At 40.5% G+C, this 22,611-nt stretch overlaps 1 protein-coding gene across 3 annotated transcripts in view; it reads right to left on the reverse strand.

The window, feature by feature from the left end:
* kremen1 (kringle containing transmembrane protein 1) overlaps positions 1–22,611 on the reverse strand; it is a 61,103-nt gene that overhangs the window by 7,187 nt on the left and 31,305 nt on the right. For all 3 annotated transcript variants that reach the window (XM_026186144.2, XM_026186145.2, XM_026186146.2), the window contains exons 3-5: positions 21,425–21,516; positions 2,347–2,471; positions 700–853 (exon numbers count right to left, since the gene is read on the reverse strand). In XM_026186144.2, the coding sequence (XP_026041929.2) occupies positions 700–853; positions 2,347–2,471; positions 21,425–21,516 (371 nt within the window). The remainder of the gene's footprint in view (positions 1–699; positions 854–2,346; positions 2,472–21,424; positions 21,517–22,611) is intronic.

Raw genomic sequence — 22,611 nt, forward strand, 5'->3', positions numbered from 1 at the left:
CAGACACAAAGGACAGACATGTCCTTTGATTTTTAGCACCACAACAAAACACCATAGCTGTGGTATCTGATTTATTAAACTCAAGCTGATTTAGATTCAGAATTTAATTCAAAGCATCTTTACAAGATTCAGCCTAAAAACAGCCTGAAGAAGAATGTGGTTTAACTGAAGAGTATGTGAGTATTAAAAACAAGAAATAGGATTCACGCATAACCAGCAACAAAGCTTCTGGAAAATGAGCCTAACTGGACATAACATATGAATAAATGTTATGCAAGAAACATGTTTTTGAATGGACCAAAAAAAACCTTTTCAGGAGACTGAAATATAGGTGGTCTGAGAGAAAACTAGACTGCTGAGCCTTTGGGCTTTAATTTCAGGCTGTACAAAACCTGATCTTTGATAGCAGATTTTGTCAGTCAAAAGTCTTTTCAGAGCAGATCCTGTCTTTGATGGCATGGCGGTATGGGTTTAGAATAAAGAAGAGCTAGCTGCAGGCAGGGTTACTAATTTTAAAATTGTAGGTGTGTTGTGTTCTGACTTCTTACAGCTTTACGATGATAAAAGAAATGAGCTGTCCCCAAATCAGATTTGTACAAAATAAAACTAGACTAAATGTTTGAAAATGTATGTGACATTACAGCAGAGATGTGAAAAGACTAAAGAATGAGATCAAGAATGACAACTGTCAGTGCTCACTGCTGAATATGATGACCCAGCCGTCTCCGCCGCAGGGCTGAGTGTGGTCACCGAAGCAAACATGGTTACACTCCATGCTAGGTGACTCCCCACGTTTCTGTAGGTCCACATCGTTGCCACAGAAACAGGCATATCCTGACTCCATACCAGCAAGCTGCAAAACAGAAAAAGGAGTTGTGCAACTGAGGAAAACACTGAGGGGGTCATTCTGCTGACTGCAAACACACATTCTTTCAGTTCTCTCAAACTATAAAGATTGTTGTTTTCCCATAAAATAAGACTTGATTACATTACATTTTTTCATTTTAAAAGGACCAATTATGTTTTTCATGTTCGATTTATGTGGAATTGTGTAAACGTGGGGTAAACAGTTGACTACATGTAGCTACTTCCCTCTGAAATAAGTGACTCGAGCCTAAAGCGCCCTAATTGCTCTTTCTCTCGTGATTACAAGATGTTGTAATCCGAGTCTGTATAACTGTGGCCTCTCAGCTGATTAGAAGACTCCCTTCAAACACGCAGCTGCACACGGGGTGTACAGAAGAAACGGTACAGGAATAACACCTATCTGTCTTTCAAATCAAAACTGTTAGTAAACCATTCCAGAAAGTGTCAGCGCAGGAATGTGACACGTCAAAAACCTTCACACATCTTGACCTCGCCACTGCTGGCCACTCGCTGTCAAAAGAGGTATTGTTCTTCATTCAGAAGGACGCCGTTGTTCGATATTCAGGCTCTAAACGAACACACGCAACTGAAGGTACTGGATAATTTCCTACTCATGGAATAAGAATTCACGCAGCCTCTGCTTCCACCCAGATGTATCAAGCTCCTTGTTGTATTATTCTATCTGATGCGGTTAAATTTGAGAACACGTACACAAATACTTTTGGCAGAGTAAACAAGCCATGGATTGCTGTCTCACTCATCAGGCATGCTCTCTGTCAAAAAGTCACGTGGGATCCATATTTCAGAGCACTGATGTTTCACGTGTGTATTGAGGACAGTGACAGTCCAAGGGTAGGCAGATGATGCCAGTCTGTTGCCATTTCCTGTAACATCTGCCTAACTGAGAGGGGAGGGGGTGCCTGTCAGTATCTGTCAATGCATACTGAGCTGAAGTGGATCTGCTGAGACAGAAAATTAACACCTGGCACTGTTTGTAGCAGGGACAATGGCACGCCAGAAACAGAGAGAAGGGAAAATGCAGTGAAGAGGAGGAACCCAGTGGGCTAATAACCATTCATTTCCAGCTGTCAGCCTTGATTATTGTGATGATTCGTCATCTGCTGGTTGGCTTCAAACAGGAAGCGTGATGGCTGAATAAAGAGGGCATCATCTAGATAACTGACAGAAAACTACCCATAAAAGCAGATGATTTGCATAAAAGCCTGACTACTGCAAAAAGACTGCTCACGCCTGTTTTAAAAACAACAATTTACTCTGTTTTTACATCCAATAGGTAGATTTGAAGTGATAGGACAGAGGATAAACCATAAACCAATTACGGTTTGTTTTCCTCTTTTATTTTGGATTTTTTTTTTACATTTAGTTTTACAGAACTTGTCATGTTTGATTGCAGTTGAAATAAAATTTCTCATGTTTTCTTGTTATTTAATATATTTTTAATTTAATTCCAAATCTCACCTTGTATCTTTGCTTCCTGCAGAAGCTGATACAGTTTTGGATAGTGAGTTTGTTGGAGGTCTCACTGGCACCAGTCAGGGTGGGGGGGTCACCACTGTCTCTGAAGCACCCCAAGTTTCCAGGCACTGTAGGGAGAGCAGACCAGAGTGGGAAAAAATGATTAGTTATATGCTGCATCTTAGATGCAGTCTGCATCACACAGTAAGGCGAGGTTTTCACATGATTAGGGAAGATCAAATGTATAATGGAATTAAAGTACAGCAGGTGTTAGAAACAAGTCGACAGATATGGAAAGAAATGGATTATTTCATACAGAACATGCTTCAAACTATATTTACATGGTCTATATGCTGTTTCAATTTTCTAATCATGTTTGTGATTAACGCTTAATCTCAAAAACCCAGCCCAAAGAACAATCAGTGATGACACACTCGTCAAATATTCAGAACTCTGTTTGAAACTTCTAGCTTGAACTGCCAAGAAGCAAGCCAGCTATTTGGCTTCTGAGAAAAAGAGAAGAGGAGGAGGAGGTGGCGAGTGGCAATGGAGGAAGAGGAGCAGAGAAAAGAAAAAGGGGTGAAGAGGACAAGGATGTTTAAGTCATAGCGACACAGAGCTGGAATTTAGAAAATGTACCATGTCAGATTTGAGAGCTGTTGCATCAGATTAGAAATATAACATTTTCTAAATGTGTGACTGTGTGTGTGTGTGTGTGTGTGTGTGTGTGTGTGTGTGTGTGTGTGTGTGTGTGAGTGAGAGAGAGAGAGAGAGAGAGAGAGAGAGAGAAAATAATTTTTTAAAGTCTCACGTACAAAGAAAAAAAAAAAGGGGGGGGGGGGGGTTCCCATGTGGAATTTGTCACATGACAGGAAGAAGACCATGTCCAACACCTGGGCCTTTATTAAACTCAGATTTATTAAACTCAGTATTTTTGTAAAACACAAAAATTAAGAGCAGCATTAGTTTTGGCACGTTCCAAAATTAAGCTTTGCCAGCAATCATTGTGTATAAACTTGCAACAGCTGATTACAACACCCTTCAGTAAAGTGCACAATATTTCTGTTGCTTTAGTTGTTCAGCACTGTCTTCAGTCAGTCCTGCCTCTGCAAGCCAATTTGCAACCCATCTCTAAACCAACTCCTCATTTTTATCCTATGTCTGACTTTTTCCCAGTCATTGCCATCTATGCCTGTTTTATTTCTACACATAAACAGCATAGATGGCTAATAAAGTCTATTTAGGAAGACCCAAGCTAAGTGTTTTTGTCATTGATCAAACTGTGAAAATGCATGAATATTGGCTACATTTCATTGACAAGTTGCTAAGTGGATAATCTTTAAAAAATGACCTTTATCTTCTGAATATGACTTAAAGCTAATGATTACAAACCACAAGATAGTGTTTACTAAAATTATAGATTACAGAAATCACATCACTCTTATGCTGGTTTCACTTTTCATATGAGGAGGCTGAAATCCTATTCATAAATCAGTTGTCCTGACGGACGTGTTATAAAAAAATATAATACTTCTGTGCTTTTACACTCAGACAGGCTTAAGCTGAACAATAGATCTTTGCACAGCAGCCACTTGACATCAAACAGTAGGTAAGCACAATTTCTAATCTCGTGAATTTAGGCTCTTTGACTAAACAGAACAGAACCGACACTAAAAACATTACTTTTGAATTATTTTGTTGATACTTTGATGATAGCCTCTCATGTGCACCAAAAAGTTTCTCTGCATGCAAGTTAGATTTTACAATATGTGAGACCAATGCGCCAACAATGCCAGATGGATTTCTAACCAGACAGATAGATGAAAGATGGATGTTGACACCTTTCCAGATCACATTCGTGCAGATGAATCAAACTGTCTGCCCTAATCCACTATGTATTCATCAAATACTATACAATCTTTCAAAATCTAGTACAGTGATTAAACGCTGCAAAGCTTTTAAATTCAATGTAATAGCTTGGGAAGTGCCAATAAAGCCTCCAGCAATCTATATCCTATTTGTGATTTGCTTTTCATTTAAATCCAAATGCGCTTAAAGTTATTTATTTTGATGTTCAGAGCTAAAATGAATTTGACAAACATAAGTAAATGCACACCATGAAAGTAATTTCAACGGGAAGTTGAAAAAAAATTCTCTTCAGTGTAATTGGAAGTGGTGTCATGTGGCCTTAGGGTGTGAAAGAGATCATTAGGGAACGATAGAAAAGACAAGAGCAAAGACTGCGTCCAAAATAGCTGTCAAGTCTGCTGTGAGATACAACAAGGACGCAAAAATCAAAAGCATGTGACACTGTGGTCTGTATTAAAGCATTTACAATTTCCAATTTCAAATGACCTTTAGTAAAAACTCAAAGTCTGATTGCTCCTTATTTCATACAGTCATGAAAAAGCACAGTGGCTGAAATCCTATAACTGGAAATCAAACCGCTACACAAAGATCATTGTTAGATTTTTGTGTAATGCAGGACAATCATAGTTTGGAGATCAGCAACTTCCAGAAAAAACGCACATTCTCCAAAGGGTCAGCGATGTGAGATCAGATGCAAAGAGGGTGCTGCACCAAAAACCTCCGCAATTGCTTTGGTCAACTACCAGATTGATGCAGTTGATCTTAGTCTGCATGGAAGACGCTGAGTTGTCTGCAAAAAAAAAAAAAGATGACTGCCAAGACACGACTTTTACTTTGAAAGCAAGTGTTTTGCTTTCGATTTGCGTCACGTTGTTCACAGTTTCGTTATCGCTTGGTAATGACTTGCAAACTGGTGACCACGGCAACCTGCTGGCAACCAAAGAAATCCCATAGAGGTTTTCTCTTTGTGAGTAATTTCACACTAGCAATTGCTAGTAACCGCTTGCTTACTGGTCACAGAATATACCCTTTTCCCTAGGGATTGGTGGTTACCACTGGGTCATTAACTGGTCTCTAGGCCTGCAAGAATGGGGCTTTTACATTCAATTTCACAGCAAATGCGAGCCACCACTCACACATTTATGGTCACTGATGGCCTGTGAGGCCTTAATAGCATTTGTATTGATTTTTTATTTATTTCTCTAATGACATGCAAATAGAATCCCACAGAGAACTCCCCGCTAGAGTTTCCTCACGAATTGAGAAGAGCGCAAGACGTTCATTTGATCCTAAGACATTACACAATAGCAATTCCTGTCTATTTGTACAACAACACTGTCTTGCTTTGCGGGTACACCAAAGTCTGACAACATGCTCAGACACTGTAAAGTCCCCTGATACTGTACACCAACACTGTCCTAGAAATAAGAATCTCTTGAGCTCTGCCTGTCATCAAACATGCAGGCACAGCTCGGCTGATGACAGTAAGTTCCACCAGTGCACAAGCAGTTCCCAGCACGAAACAGAAAAACACTTCATCTATTTTTACAAGCCTGTCATGAAATGTGGAATATATTGGTATTGTGCAAACAAAAAAGGGAGTATGGATTTGCATACAACTCTGTTTGAATGTTTATAACATTACTACAGAAGAGCATCAATCAACTCTGCCTTCATGAACTGAAGTGACCCTAATAAAGACCACACATGTGCATTGTCACTGGCGTGCCAGCTGCTGCCAAAGTTAACTTATTGGCTTGCACAAAGCACCAACAGAATCTGTAGATTCTCTCTGTTTGAGGCACAAAGACTCTTTGGGGAAAAAGTGTGACATGTTTTAGATTCTTCACAAATTGTTGTCCACAAGAATGTCCCCCACAGACTGGAAAATGAAGACGAATAGAAAGAAAAATGGTGCCGAAACAGACTGGCAGAGAGACAGCCACTCCCTGCATTTCGCTCACATTTGATGACCGTTAAGTGACCGGCGAAATTCTGGCAGCAGCCAAGAACTGTGTTTGACAAATGACTCAACACTTGAAGACAAAGTCCTCAGACACACTCAGACCAGCAATAAATCATGTGCTATATTCCTTTTTCAGCCACAAACATGCCAGAGCTTTAGAAGAGATTAATGTGGTTGGTTGGGATGGGGGGATCATTTACTAAGACTCCACGGTGCACACTTGCAAAAGTAAGCACCAGATTATTTGACAGGTTAAAGGCAAACATGACAGTTATAAGAATGTTTGAGGTCTCTCGTATTTTCCACGGTGCTATAGAAGCGGTTTCTTTTTTATCAGTTGCTTAAGTACACACTAGCGGTGAGGTGCACAACAGGGAAGCAGAGAAGAAAAGAGAGATAAACACCTGGTAGGGAACCAGCAACTTCCCTCCGAGCAAGGCAGGCAGGTACTACTTCAATAGAGGTTTTGAAAAGCAGAGGAAAAAATGCTACTGCTGTGCTCAGGAGCTAGATTAAAGGCACAAATGCTCTTTTTCAACTTGGCTTTGACAAGAAGATTGCAGACTAAACTTAATTTATCATTCTTTGTCCTCTTCTCGTTTTAGGGGCTGAGAAGTACTGGCTGAGGAGCGGTAGGTGTCCGGCTCATACACCGGTGCACTGGAGGTTTGTGCAGAACTGAAGACGGCGACAATCGCTTTTCTATGCACCGCCCTGCAGTGTGCATCCACAAAAAGCACAGAATTGTTCTTATATGAAAACTCCTGAGCACAGCAGCATCTCGCTTAAAAACATCTGCTTTGCAGGCGCAACAAGTGCAAATATCTTCACGTACAGTAAAAGAAAAAACACACACAAACACACTCAACACACTTCAAAGCCGTTGCTGGAATTTAGACTTTAACGAGCCAGAGGGGAGAAATGGAGGAAACACAAGGTGTATAAATGCTCCAGTTAGCCCACACCAGACCTCTGAAAACCCTGGGAGATCACAGTGGGGAAAGGGGGGGACTTCTACAATGTTTAAAAAACCCAGCCACACTCATCCCAACCTGGCAGCCTCAGCTCACTAAAGAGCAGTCAGCCAGCTTTCCCACAATGCACTGCAGACAGGAGGCACTGGGCAAAGCTGCAAAGTTCATGGTTGTCTGTTTAACAGGAGGTCTTGCCAGGCAGCAGACACAACAGCACCACTGACCTAAAACACATGAGAGAAAAAGAAAAAAAAGCTCCAACACAGAATGATGACAAACAACATCAAACATGTGCAGCAGGCTTTGGCAAATGTGCTTGGCAAGCAGTACGTGCAAGCTGGTTGATGAGCTGGAGGGACGAGCATAACATTAAGCAAACATAATTATAGTTATAAATTTCTATGACGTGGAGGGTAAAGAACTGAAGATATGCATAAGAATAAGCTACAGAGGGTGAGAGAGAGTTAAAGAAATGTTTTCTTTTTAATGGGACTCTGGGTAGGACTTCTTATTTCAACCCCGTTCGCTTGCACCACCCAGCAGAATGCTCCACACGAAGCAAGATAGTGAAGTTGAATGATGAATATGATTTTTCTGTATTATAATCAATGGAACACTGGAGAATTTGGCAGAAAAGTTATTCTTGCAGTCTGTCCTAATCCTATAATCTAGAAGAGATGAAAAAAATTTGAGTCTTTTCTGTCCCTAAAAGCAGGGTAGCAAAAAGAATCCTTACGGCACACATAACTCTATACCTAACTTAGTTGTTTTGAATGGACTCTCTATTCATGATTTGAACTGACAAAAACGAATCCAGTCATTTGGTTTTGTTTTATTTAGTTTCTTTTTCTGTAAGCGGTTTGTGAGTTACTGTCTCAAGAATTTGGGACGTGGGAACATAAAATGTCAAGTTTAATGTCAAAAGGGGATGACTGACGATGCCCACTCAGGTGATGAATGATATCGCTCTGTGGCTTCACTCTGTGGGTGATGGCACGAGGTCTCTAAATAACTGTGTTGAAATTTATGTTCACTTTCTAGATCAACTCGTCCGCCAGACTTATCAAGTACAAACAAAACTGACACAAAAACACACTGAACAACTGATTAATTTTCACATTTGGCTCAGAAAAAAATATCACCTTGAACTACAGTAAATAGATATATATCATAATGTCCACTAGTTTACTAAAATATTACAAAAAAAAGAACTGATTTCCTGAGAATATAAGCACCAGATTTCAGGAAACAGCCTTCAACACCAGGGAAATGCGCAACGTGTAAGAAGTTCAAAGGTGTGAGGAATGAGGAAGCATCACTGTAGGAAACAAATTCTCTTTTCCGCATCCTCATGCAGACTAGAGCCCAGAACAAAGCCCAGCTGGGCTCAGCCAATACTGATATCAATTTTTGAGAGAATAAAAAATCCATTATTATAACATCTGGCTCTGACTACCAATGCTTCAAAAGCCATCCTTAGAAAATAAGACAATACAAAGCTATACAGCTATACAACTTAATCAGGGCCGAGTCTGATGTATGGGGATAAAGATGTAGTGATGACAAGTGGGGAACCAGACATACACACAAAAATGTAAAACACATTCATACTTTTAGATGAAAATGCCAAATTTCATTTATTTTATTTGTGTGCCGGCTCAACTTGGGATATAAAAACAATAAATAACAATATAACTTTTTTTTGGTTTTCATTAAAGCTCCTGCTTTAGAGCTTTTGCAGACATGTGACCACTCACCACATGACATTAATTTGTCGGCCATTTTTAAACGTGTAACAATCCTGACACGCCAAGTGAGTAAAAAACCTTCTAAACATTATGAAGGCGATATAGACTATGGCAGCTGTAAGTATTAGTGTATACACTCTCTCAGAGGAAGTAAAACACTCTCATGGCAAGCATTTTGCTCGTTATGTGGAGAAATGTGGGAGGGAGGACTTGAAGATGGATGTTTACTTACTCCCACTGAGTGAGTTTAGTGATGCTCTGAAGTGCAACCGTGGTGCTCTCCCTGACTTCACAACAAACGATTTATATCATTATGCTATCAACAGCCCATAAAATTATGCTGGACCAGATCTGAAGTCCTGCAAAATGGGTAACAAACCTCAGTCACTGGACTCTTCCTGGAACTGCAGTCACTGGACCAAGGGGACCATGGTCACTGGTCACTGCTCAGGTATTTACCTGATTTTTATTGCATTTTGATATTGATGTGTCACTGTGCATTACACTGTCGACAAGTGTATGTAGCTCATTTGTGATTGAGAGTTTTGGGATGCTAGAGTCTTAAAACTCTAGAGATCTATCTTTGGCGGCCCATACCCTGGGAGGGGTGACAGATTCTATTCTTAGCTTACTTAACGACAATAACTAAATGCGACAACATCAAGAATAAATAAACACGTTCCTGTTGGATTTCTTATGTTAGAACCAACTTCAGTTCAGGAGTGAGGCTTGAGGTAAGGAGGAAGAGGATGAGATGGAGACGAGGAGGAGCGTAGCGGTGAAGGAGGCAGATGAAGAAGATGAGAAAGAAAAAACTAGAAATAGAAATATATAAAAAGTAAAAGTGTCAAATGGTCAAATATTCTTTGAAACAGATACTGTTAAACTTTAAAATTCAAATAACTTATAACTGACCCAACTATTTATCAAAGAAATTGTCTTTTTCACCTTCCAAATCAGCAGGAAAGCAATAAAAAAAAATATTTTGTGTCCTTGATGATTGCAACACCCAACAGTCAGTGATAATTTCTGTGTAAACAATGCATGACTTTAGGCGTGATCACTACCAGTGTCATGTCCAATATGGCGGACAGCTCTTGAGCGATATGCACATGATGTGACGTGCAAAACATATAGCATTTCCTTCTCTTCTGAATGTTTTGTGAGCACGGAAAGATTCATCGGTTTTTCCTTTTATGAATCCATCCATCTGCTTCCGCTTATCCTTTTCAGGGTCGCGGGGGGCTATCCCAGCTGTCATAGGGCGAGAGGCGGGGTACACCCTGGACAGGTCGCCAGTCTGTCGCAGGGCCAACACGCAGGGACAGACAACCATTCACACTCACATTCACACCTAGTGGCAATTTGGATTATCCAATTAACCTATCCCCACAAGCTGCATGTCTTTGGACGGTGGGAGGAAGCCAGAACCCACACAAACATGGGGAGAACATGCAAGCTCCACACAGAAAGACCCCGGCCTGATGGCGGAATTGAACTCAGGACCTTCTTGCTGTGCGGCAATAGTGCTAACCACCGTGCAACCACCGTGCTGCCTGAATCATGGCCCTCAAACATTTTTATAAACACCTGTTTCCTTGACAGCTTAATTTATTATATTCGCATCAAATCTGAAATCTCGAGAGATTTAGTTTCAATAACACTCTAGATAAGAGAAAATCGCTGAAAAGAATCACCGCGTAAAACCCGTTTATTCAAAAAATATAAACCTTAAAATGATTCTTTAAGCATCACCAATGCTTCATTACCATCCAATCACACCATAACAAAAAGCGAATTAGTGCGTTCAGATTAGAGACGGGACGTTCTAGATGTGTGGTCACAAAGCAGAAGCAGGATTTTAAAGGCACATTCCTCAAGTGCTAATAGGCTCAATTGAAGTAATTTAAAACACAGGTATGTTGACGCCTTGGAAACTCTCCCGGCAGCCCATTAATCCACCACCAGCAGGTTAACCATTCAAATCGGAGGCGCACACACACACCGCTTGAAACATGCACTGCCTTCTGAGGAATGCTAACTGCAACAAAGCAAGAAAACAACACTTATCACAGTTGGTGTTTATGTGCTGTTTTTTTCTCCTTTCCATCCCGTTCTGTCTCTCTGCCTTCATTCCTCGCTCTGTCTCCCTTTCATTGTGTCTCGGCCCCATTTATTACCCCTTTTGTAGTACAGTATGCTCAATACATAAACAAATACAGCTGCTGCATTTCATCAAGCCTTTGATTAGTCTTGTCGACTGCACCACAGCCCACGAGAACACAAGAGAAATCGAGAAATATGCCACAAACTCCCCCAGGAGAATCATTTCTGGAAACTCAGTATTGTTTGTAAGGAGGTGGGTGTTGCCATTATGTGTTTCTGCTGCGTTTATGCTTTGTTTTTCTATGGAGATCATAAATTCTCCAGCCTGTAAATGGGAACAGTTTACAGTTATACAATAAAGGACTTATTATTGGACAGAATGAGAGAAGCATTTGTATCCAGCAGAGTGACTTTGCAAGTTGGACATTCAAAGCACGTTACTGTGTGTGTGTGTGTGTGTGTGTGTGTGTGTGTGTGTGTGTGTGTGTGTGTGTGTGCGTGCGTGTGCGTGTGTGTGTGTGCGTGCGTGCGTGTGTGTGTGTGTGCGTGTGTGTGTGTGTGAGAGTGCGTGTGTGTGTGTGCGTGTGCGTGTGTGTGTGTGTGTGTGTGTGAGAGAGTGCGTGTGTGTGTGTGCGTGTGCGTGTGTGTGTGTGTGTGTGTGAGAGAGTGCGTGTGTGTGTGTGTGTGTGCGTGTGCGTGTGTGTGAGAGAGTGCGTGTGTGTGTGTGCGTGTGCGTGTGTGTGAGAGAGTGCGTGTGTGTGTGTGCGTGTGTGTGAGAGAGTGCGTGTGTGTGTGCGTGTGTGTGTGTGTGAGTGCGTGTGTGTGTGTGTGTGCGTGTGTGTGTGTGCGTGTGTGTGTGTGTGTGTGAGTGCGTGTGTGTGTGTGCGTGTGCGTGTGAGAGTGCGTGTGTGTGTGTGTGAGAGTGCGTGTGTGTGTGTGTGTGTGAAAGAGCGACAGAGAGGCAAATGCACTGCATATTGCGCTTGTTTACTGTATATGATGTCTGTTTCTTATCCCATTTAAACATTTCTGTAGTGTAGTGGTGACTGTGTCACAATGTGATTGTGATGGAGGAGATCAATGTCTCATCCCAGGGGCCTGGGATACTGACTAACCATCTAATTAGAGGGAACAAGCAGGAGCCAAAGCTTTAAGTGAATAATTAGTGCTCTCAGAGTCCGAGAAGAACAATGCAGGGAAGAGATGAAAAACGATCACCATACCACATCACTGCCTCCCCTCACAAAACCAAACAGCCTGTGTCCTGAGGAGTTTTATGAGACTTGATATCAGAGCAGCTGGGAGATGAAGAGAGAAGCAGACGCTCTGTGACCACCTCAGATGTTAAATAAGCTCCTTTATTTATCATCTTGCAATTTCAGTAAAAACGACACACGAGCAGAACTTCAAACTTGTGACACTTTTACTCATTGGCAGTATTTCTATCAGCATCGGGCAAAAACAATAAGTGCATCATTCTTGCATCCCTTATTTGGTCCAATTGGCATCAGCAACAGTTTTGCTGAAGCTGTGTAACCGCAGAGGACACTAAAACACAACAATGGAAAGATAGATGGAAAAAGCATTTTTCCAGACATCCTTTGAAACCTTATGAGAGTAGGTAATAAAAGACTAGCAGCTACAAGCACCAGTAATGGTCCCTTTAAACGCACAACTTTTTTTTTTTTCCTGAGGATGAAGCAAGAGAAAAAAAACATGCAGTCATTAATCAAAGAGCCTTATTAAAGAGGGAGTTTAAATGTGATCCATAAAATTCATGGGATATTTGTCCATTAGATAATTAAATACTCCATTTTATCCACGCAGCTGATATTTTCGTTTGAGGGTAACACAAAACAACGATGAAAGAAAAACTGAAAGAAAAACTGAAATGAATCCTCTGGGAGGCATAAATGTGCCGCAGGAGAATGTGGTCTGCATGCCTGCACTCATCAGGTGGTTACCAAAAACACATATTATCATGGACCATAAACACATTTAATTCATTGTGCTTCATGGAATTCAGCCAAAAATGTTTGCATTTTTCCTTGATCGGTTGAGAAGGCCCGAACTACAATTAGAGGAAAGTTGATCACGAATAGACAAAAACAGCCAAATATATCGAGCCCTCGAAGAAACTCTACTAATTAAGTTATTATTTGTAATTTCAAGTGCAATATCTCAGCAACTAATGGATGTACTGCCATGAAATTTGGTGCAAAAGTGCACTGCCCCCCACCACCCCAGGCCCATTGGCTTTAGAGAGAATTGGCAAATATTTGCATTTGCCAAACAAATATTGCACAACAAGAAGATTAGTAGAGATTACTTTTACTTGGCTTACAGGGCGTCTTTATACAGACTCACAGAACTGCTGTAATATGAGTTCTAGTCAGTTAACCTTACCTTTAAAAAAAGCATAAAAACCAATTGCCTTGAAAATGAAATATGGGATGGGTGTGTTATACTACCAAAGGGTGCAGGACACTTGCATATCCTATAGTTTGAGTAATAAAGTAAAAACTGTACAGAGTACTTGATAGATTAGATTTAAATGTAGTCTTTTAGTATATTCCCAGAATGACTCTTTTAAAAACACCCAATTAAGTGAGACACACTGTCTGCACAAACCGCAGACTCATTTTGTCACTGTCACTACTTTCCAATATTAAAACTTAGACCGACTATGATAAAGCATTTTGATCAAATTTAGCAGAAAATGGGCAAACCTGCAAAACACACACACTTACACACACAAAACAGGTAAAAACACTAGGCGATCGAATGCCATTTGCCATACAATAGACACTAAATAAAATTAAATATATTATAACTGTGCAGAGCTGATCTACATTTGGCAGCGAGCCCTCATTTGTGAGCCCTAAAGTAGCTGACCTGCTATTCATCTCCTCCTCGTTCCCAGGAGAAATACTAAACAATGGCCATCTACTCATTAGCAAACATTCTACACAGGCAGCTCACCTCGTGATCAATACATCTAATTCCCTAATGGTCCTGACTGATTTAACCCCAGACATTTTGAGAATGGGAAGGAGCCAGAGACGGGGTCTGAGAGACCATATTTACCTGATTGTCCTCTGGTTTGTTTTTGTGTGTTTACTTTCTAGATTGCATTTAAAAGTTTCCTCATAACACTTCATACAGGTATTCTCCCTGAGGGCAGGTGTGGGTGGAGGTGAGCTTTAAGGAGGTCAGAGGTCACAATAAGCTAATAGTAGTGATTTCAAAACTCCTCTGCCCACTTCTTCAGGTAAGGGCAGGCCTAATGAAAGTGAAAGGGGCATGTCAACCCCATAAAGAAGTGAAGCTTAGTACTAAAAACATTTAAAAAGTCACTTCACTTCTTCCAGAATAGTTAACCTAATATATGGCACAAAGTTTTAGTCCCATTATTGCAAAGCAGTAACCATCTAATTCTAGTCACGGAACACCTGCGAGAACACTATACATAAAACTGCATTAAAAAGAAGGAGTTTGGCATGTTTCTGTGAAAAATGTGCAATTAATTTGGCTGGGAGACAATAATCTTGGCAGGTAACATTTTTTTAATTTATACTCTCTGGGTACTTAAGTCAAAAATCTGAATTCAGGCATTAGTTGCACTTGGTTGCGCACAGACACAAACACATGCACGCACTTACACTATTTCATCCTTAATAGAAGCCTCCATTTAACAAAATGAGTATCCTTTTGTGAATGTAATGATTTTAAGGGAAACCACATTATAAGGCTCTCAAGGATCATCCGTTATGTTCATTCTTTGTGTTTTAACAACACAGAATGACTCATATTTTCAGTTTTCCATTATAAAATGTGTTTGTGTGGGGGGAGAATCTCCAGAGAAAACTCATAAGTACAGCATGACTGACCTTACCTCAACTTCAGTACTTATAATTTTTTACATACAGGAGCTTATTAAAGAAATAAGGAAATGCCTAAATTAGCTCACTTCGTTAAATGTTCTCTCTGAGACTCGAAATATCTCACTGGGTTTTGCACTGGTAACAGTGCAGGGACACGCACGTGCACACACACACGTGCACACACACGTGCACACACACGCATGCAATGTTGCCTGAACCTGTGTCAGTATTATGGCCGAAAAGCTGGCTGTGGTGAAAGCTGGTGCAAGACCACCTAAGGGAAATATTCGGCCTCTAAAAACAATGACAGAGTGAGAAAAATACTGCAGTAGCAAAACCTGAAGGCATCCCTGGTTTAGGCAACCACAGCAGCCACGAGGCAGGGCTGTGGTGCTTCGGTCCGGGCTTCCAAACCACATGTCCAACTTGTCTTGACCTCTTGCTTATTTTGATTCGCACTTGTCCTCGTCTCAGACACTCATTCAACCATTTACTTGAGCTTTCCTGTCAATCATAGCATACTAAATAAAAACTTTCTCCAACCCGTTCCCTTTTTCCCAGAGCTTAAACTTAAGGAACACCACCCATGTATAATCATTCAGCGCTGGATGGTGTCACATTAGGACTAACTCTGACATGAAAATAAAAACATAGAGACAAGCCTGCATTAGACACCTCGAGATGAGTCTCGCCTACAACCTTACTTGACCTGCTGTTAGTTTGTAATACATGAAGAAAACAGATGCAAGACATTAAAAGCAAAACACAGTTTAAGTGTTAGGCATTTCTGGACATTATTGGGGGAAATGAAAAATTCAAAAATGAATCCTTAATTTAAAACACATTTTATATTGTACAGACATTTTATTACAATATCTGCTACTTTGACTTTTTACCTATTCACGGTAGATTTGTATAAAAACACACAGATTTACGGTTACACAAGGTTAAAGTCAATTTTATACAAAAATCTGAAGGTCTTTATACAATTGTGTTCATAAACCAAGCAGAGCCTCATTTACAGAACATTTTATCCCTAAAAAGTGGACAGTAATGGACATCAGGGAATGATGAAAAAGGATCCTCACTGTAAAACCTTTTTAAAAACTATCACAATTTGAATTGGAATACTTTATTAATCCCTGAGAAAATTATGTGGTTTCATTTGCTCCAAGGCAGTAAGAACAGTAACTGATAAACAGATTTAAATAACACAATACATTAAAAAGTTATAAAATATAAAAAATAGTTCGAAAATATATATAAATCTATTAGAGCTGCATATAAAAATAGTTTGATTATAAATATATAAAATCAAAAACACCTGTGAACCCTGAACTATCCTGTATTTAGTAGATTTATATAAACTGTCAAAAAATCTGGTTGATGCCCTTTAGATTGTTTTTATTAATCACAACCTTACAAACCCAGTGGTTCTACTTTTTGTTACTAACTGAATCCAAATCATTAACTGGGTGGAAGGATGTGGTATACTGCATCTTTCTATATAATGGGGACAAAAATAATCTACACTACAAGGAAAGGGTTTCATTAAAGTTTACAGCTTGTATTTAAGCAGTGACGATGGACATTTATAGCAACTTCAAAAGTAAGTTAAGTCCAAGAAACACTCGTTTCAGACATTATAAACCTTTGACATGCAGACTGTTCACTTTCCTCACAAAACACTGAACAAGAACGACGAGGACGAGCACACCTGATCGCATTCACTCAAGAGTACGTCAGGGTTTACTAAGGTGATCCGCAACTTCAAAGTGGCATTTAGCGTCATCATAAATCACCGTAAATGAAGGCACTTATCTCAACACTTCATATTTACCTCAACGTTCAGCAATAAAACCTGAACCAAACACATTACTGCTTTGTTTTAATGCTTTTTAAGGTGTGACTGGTTAGCCTTGCCAGATGAGTGTAGTACTGCTCATATTGAGACTATTGTTGCATGTTGACCGGCAGCGTTAGTCAGACATTCCCTCAATTGTTTAAACAGATAAAAGAATAACTTACTGTAAGTGTGGTGCAAACACATTGACAGCTCTGTAACAAAATGATATCTTAAAGTATCACAGAGCTTAAGGGAATATTGGCATAAAGATAACGTCTCTCATCCTAACACCACCCAGCAGGTATCGTCAGCCACAGCAACAATGTCTAAAATAAACAGAGACTGTACACCACACTCACATAGTCTATATAACTTGAAATAAATCGGCAACATGGGCAAGCTTAGCTGGGTTTATCAACTCTTATTATTCCTAGGATTGGTCATGGAAAAATGTATTTTCAAACTATTCTAGTGAAGGAAACCAAGGGGAAAACTCAAATGCTCCACATCTCCATACTACAGGAACACAGTGGCATAACAAGTTTTTCTTGGTTATATGCTGTTGAAAGATGAGCTTCCAATGTGCACATCAAAGCGACTTTATCTTGGCAAACGCTTGAAGACTTCACCCTGACAGTTTCACTCTGTCAGTCAAATTCAGTCAGCGCATAGCATCAAGCAAATGCGTGTCAGCTTCAAGGAGCCACACCAAAAGAAAATGTCTCTGCAGTATGGAATGCTTTAGGGAAGGAACCATCACACTGTCAGTGGTCATGTAAACAAGCATTTCAGAACATCACAACAGAGACGTACAGCAACAGAATCCTTTGTAAAAAGTTAGGTCTATAATTTTAACCAGATTTTTTTTTTCGTGGTTTTTTTGTCATCTTATCAATCACTAATATGACTGCATGTTTTAACAAGTGAGTAAAGCATATTTTCAAACTGAGCTAATGTTTGATGAATCTGCTGTCAATGCAAGTAACCACAAACTCATTTTTCTTTTACCTCCCACTTACTGTCTCACTTTGAATTAATGGATTTAGCAGTTGCATTTGTTTTAAATTTAATAAACCTGCTGGTTTGGTCGCAGGTTTTCCTTCCACCTCATTAGAAAATTCCTTCCTCCCAACAGACTGTACATAAAGGATGGATGTAGCTTTTAAGTCTAAAATGTAAAAACAGTTTTGAAGTTCCTTAAAATGCATTCTTTCTAACAGCCAGACTCTTTTGGTTAAAAAAAAGTCTCTTCAGCAAACATTCTGGTCTCTACTGATATTATTATTTAGGGCACACTCGTCTTGTCATTGTCGAGTCACTAGAACACGAGCAGGCAGGACGGTTGCTCTGACACAGTCACCCCATGGTCAAGATACCAAGACAGCCATGATCAAAATGCTCAGCTTGAGGTGTTACAACGGGAATTTACTACTTTACTTGTGACATCAGTGCGGCCATGTCCATCCTTTATATATCCTTCCTCAGAAAATGATTTCACAAGCTGTTATTATGATCTATAGTATGGCCTCTGTGGAACGCGTGAAAAATTGCATGTAAAATTGCATGTAAAAAATGAGTGGCGTCACCTTTAACTTGGCATCCTGTAGAATGGAGCTTTTTACGTTGAGTTTAACATTATCACAAGTGTGCACATCATCCCAAACCCATCACAGGCAAGCTTTAACCTCCAGTCTCTGGGTCAAAAAATGGGTGTGTTGAGGCCTTCTGACGTGCATGTTATCACGTTGTGTATGTTGTTTCAGGAATGCTTGTATGGGTTTAGTAAGACACGACAGATGCGATCACTTAGTTGGAGGACCTGAGTGGACTTGTTGCTTTCTACAGTTCATTGCTAAAACATAGTCCTCTCGGTACACTAAAAGCCTGGTTAAAATGTATCAGCATTCAACTCACCTACAACGTTGAGAAAATTAAATTTCACAATGAATGAAAGAGTCACATTACTCAAAAGAACATTCAGTGCAGTTTAATAATGAGATAATTTTAGGGGAATTGAGATTTTAGTTATGTGAAAATGTTTAGAACTGCTGTCAGAAGAGCAAGGCTAATGTTCGAAGCAAGATGTGGACTTCAATATATAACGACAGCGAGCATTTACCGATCTGGCAACGAGGAGCGGCTCTACCTTTAGGACAAAACTTGCTGCGCAGCTGTCATTGTGTACAGACGTGCACTGACAGCGTGCCTTTTTGAAATGTTTAGACAATTCCACCACATGACGCTGCCATGAGGGATTACTAAGATCAACAAATGTACTGACCTACGCTGTAATCCACACTGTCAGTTCCTGGCCTCGTGTGACCTGCCTGCCTGTGGATGCTCCATCAGGGTGTGTCACCCTCAACAGGGGTGGCATGACCCTAGATGACAGGAAACCCAGCTGGATCACAGACGAACCACTAGCAAGGCTGCGGCAGGTGGCTCAGCGAGTGGCGACCCACTACCAACCACACGACATCAAACGTAAGCAAAAAAGCAGACAAAACGAAGGCACAGACAAAACAAAAGTGAGACAAAATGAAAACACAGACCACTGTTGCCTTTCCTCTGGCACACCACAGTGTTTTTGAGGCTATTGTAGCCAGCCGCAGACTGAGAACACTGACACCAAAAGAACATCAGCATTCTCTCACTTGGCAGCCGAAGCTTTCAAACGCAGAAGATTGAGAACACACAGCGCCAGAAGGTGAGGCACCACGTGGCGATTGTGGTTTTACAATAGATGAGACAGAGCATTCGTGTCTGAAAGCTGCCTCGTACCCCTGCAGGGAGAAACCGTCTCCACCAAACAAGCATGTTTTCATGACACTGAATGCCTGGCTCGCAGCACACCCCATCTCCTTTTCTTATGTTTCATTGCTCTATCTAACTTTCAACAGCCAAACAAAAAAGGGAACGATCATGTAAGGCAGCACTTGATATGGGCAAAGCTCTGAGCAGCTGAAAATTGGCCACATGTCACAAGGATGGGTTACATACGCAGTACTAGGATCCCAAACAAAAACAAGGCTCAACCAGCACATGGTATATCCATACGGAATAAAAGCTGGCCTAATTTTACCAAAGACAGTGACAAGCTCTCAATGTACACACTGCTCTTCCAAACCTTTGTGGTTTGGGAGGAAAAACACACTGTGCTAAATGGACAGTTGTCTGAAATAGGTCAGTCAAAACTCTAATGGGATACAGACAAGCTCCTATATGCATAATATACCGAGGATAACTATGGCTACACACACAGGCCGTGCAGCCAACAGGCATTATTAGACGGGTTAATGGGTTCCGGGCCATTCAAACAGCAGGCTTTAGTCAGGCATGCTACTCAGACAGGATAATGGTGGGATAGCTAGAGGGGCTGGGAGGTTCTTGAGGCCTAGTAGTGCCTCGTAGTACCTACTGCAAGCTTTGCAGCTTTCCACCTGCACTATTTCTACTGTTTTACCTCAAGTTCCAAGACAGGCTGCATTTTCTTCTTCTTTTTTACCTCTTTTTTGTGGTCTTTAGTCTTTATTAATTAGGATTTCTGGACTAGCATCACTAACCCTGCAGAACAGGTTAGACCCTTAATGCGGTGACAGTGGTAAGCACTGCAGATATAACTAAACACTACACACATTAAATATTAAGGAATGAAAAGGGCTCAGGCAGCCACAGGAGAAGTACAATAGATATTTAAGGATTTGGAAAAATAATAATAGAAAATACATAAATATAGAGAAGGAATCTCAGGCACGCAGCGATAAAGTAGGGTTTGATTAGATTAAATGGAATGTTATTCATTCATGACTGAAGAGGAAAATGGAATATTTATGTAAGTTAAACAAATCAGTCAAGCTCTGCTTGGTAAAATTTTTTGCCTTTATCTCTCCTATTGTGCTCACTTATCAGATTCATTTAGTTATTAAAATAATATTTGTTTCCCAACTTTATTGGCACTTTTATAATAACACATTGTTTGCATTTAATAACATCAGCATGTGCACCAGTTACATGCCATAAATCACTAGATCTGAATCTCCTCTGCGGGTATTCAGATATTTGGCATCAAAAACAGTGTTAGGCTGATCCATCAGAGTCTGTTTTCAACAGGAGCGATTAAAAAGGTGGAAGGAACAAAAGCACCGGGATTAAAGACAGGCAGCTCTTTCTAGATATGTGCCAAACTAGTAGAGAAGACACACAGAAGCCCTAAATCTCCCTGTGTAAACAGTCCATCACACATATTAATCCCGGAATTACTGGACAGGGAAACTCTCACACCCACATGTGAACAAAACACACAAAAGCATCCACAAACTGGTAGATGCACATAGTCGCTCACATCAAAAAAGCATGTCAAAACAAGCTGCAAAGCCAAAGGGGGAAACTTATGAAGATAGATATATACAAAAATGCACACACGCACATTCACACACACACAAGTAGGCAGTGACAGCTTGAAGACAGGCCCAGGCATGGCAGGAGGAGGAGTGACGGAAGGCAATTAGAGACATTTTTTAGATGATAATAGCTGTGTACAAGCCACCGCAGTCCATAAAAGCTATTCATAGCAGGCGAGAAGATGAGCATAGCAATGAAAGTGGTTGGACCGTATGCCCAAGATTTGCCCCTGAGGGCATGGAAGGGATGAAGACAGAGAGCGAGATAAAGAAGTGGCAGTCTCTTACTCTGGCATGTAGGGATGTCACAGTATCTCCAGTAGATCCCGTCCTCATGATCTGCAATGTAGCACCACGGCTGAACATCCCCATCAGGATTCCTGCAGAAAATTATAACAATCATTTGCCTGCATTGGATAATTTTAAACAAGAAACAAATAGTGGGAAGAATAGTTGAAGCTCCTCTTGTGATTATAAAATTATAATCTGACAGTATAGCAGCACATAATTTGCAATGTTTCCCTGTTTAACAACCCGCTTCATTTAAAAACGGGTTGGTGTTTGCCCTGCTCTTTGCCAGATGTTTGTTGTTGTGCACATTTTTTGTTTAAAGTGGAAATAAGGAAATTTTGCACGTACCGAGATATCTATTATTAAAAAAATGATGGGTGAATGCATCAGATTGCTCTCTCTCAGAGTAAAGATTGAGGAGAGCTGAAAAAAAGGATTAGGGAAAAGCATGGGAAGAAGAAATGATAGTGGGATATCAGATCAAAAAGACCGGCTATCGACTGAATACTCAACTATGTTTCAGAAGGAGATTATCTCAGCTGTGTCAGTCATCCTTAGTAGCACCCTTTGGTGCTTGTTGGTTTCACCCCTTCCTCTGTACTCTGGAGGCTCGACCCTGCATGCCAGTCAAGAGCCAGTCCAATTGGTCTAGTTAGAGGTTGGGGGGGAAGCCTCTTTGTTCTGGGCCAGACACAGACCTAAAAAAAAGGACGGCTGATGGGGCCAAGCTTTTGTCTGAGACTATGGCCTCTTTTGATCCTCATCAAGGCCCTTTAAACCCATGAGAATAAGGCTGATGGGCCCCTCAGTGCTTTTCCTTTTCAGTTTCACTTACAAAAGCGATGAGAAGTGGGATTGAAGATACCTAAAAGCCTTGTGCAGGCTTCATATCTCCAGGGTAATCATCCAGCTTTGTAAATCATGACCTTCACAGTAACTTCTAATTTGTCGATAAATAAAGTCAAAGCAGCAAGTGTGCAGCGGAAGCGCAACTTGGTCTGCTTCATGTCTTTAAGCTCCATTTCAAGATAATTCCAAACTGGAAAAATACACTCTCTGCTGACTAAAGAAGCCTTCTAAGATGACATCGCTATTTTTTAGCGCTGACGGTAATTGCCAAAAACCTTTTCTTCATCTCTTTTGACACACCTCATTGTAGCATCTTGACAAAGCCCTGCAGCGCT

The sequence above is a fragment of the Astatotilapia calliptera genome, chromosome 12, assembly GCF_964374335.1.
Source record: "Astatotilapia calliptera chromosome 12, fAstCal68.1, whole genome shotgun sequence".
Classification (NCBI taxonomy): domain Eukaryota; kingdom Metazoa; phylum Chordata; class Actinopteri; order Cichliformes; family Cichlidae; genus Astatotilapia; species Astatotilapia calliptera.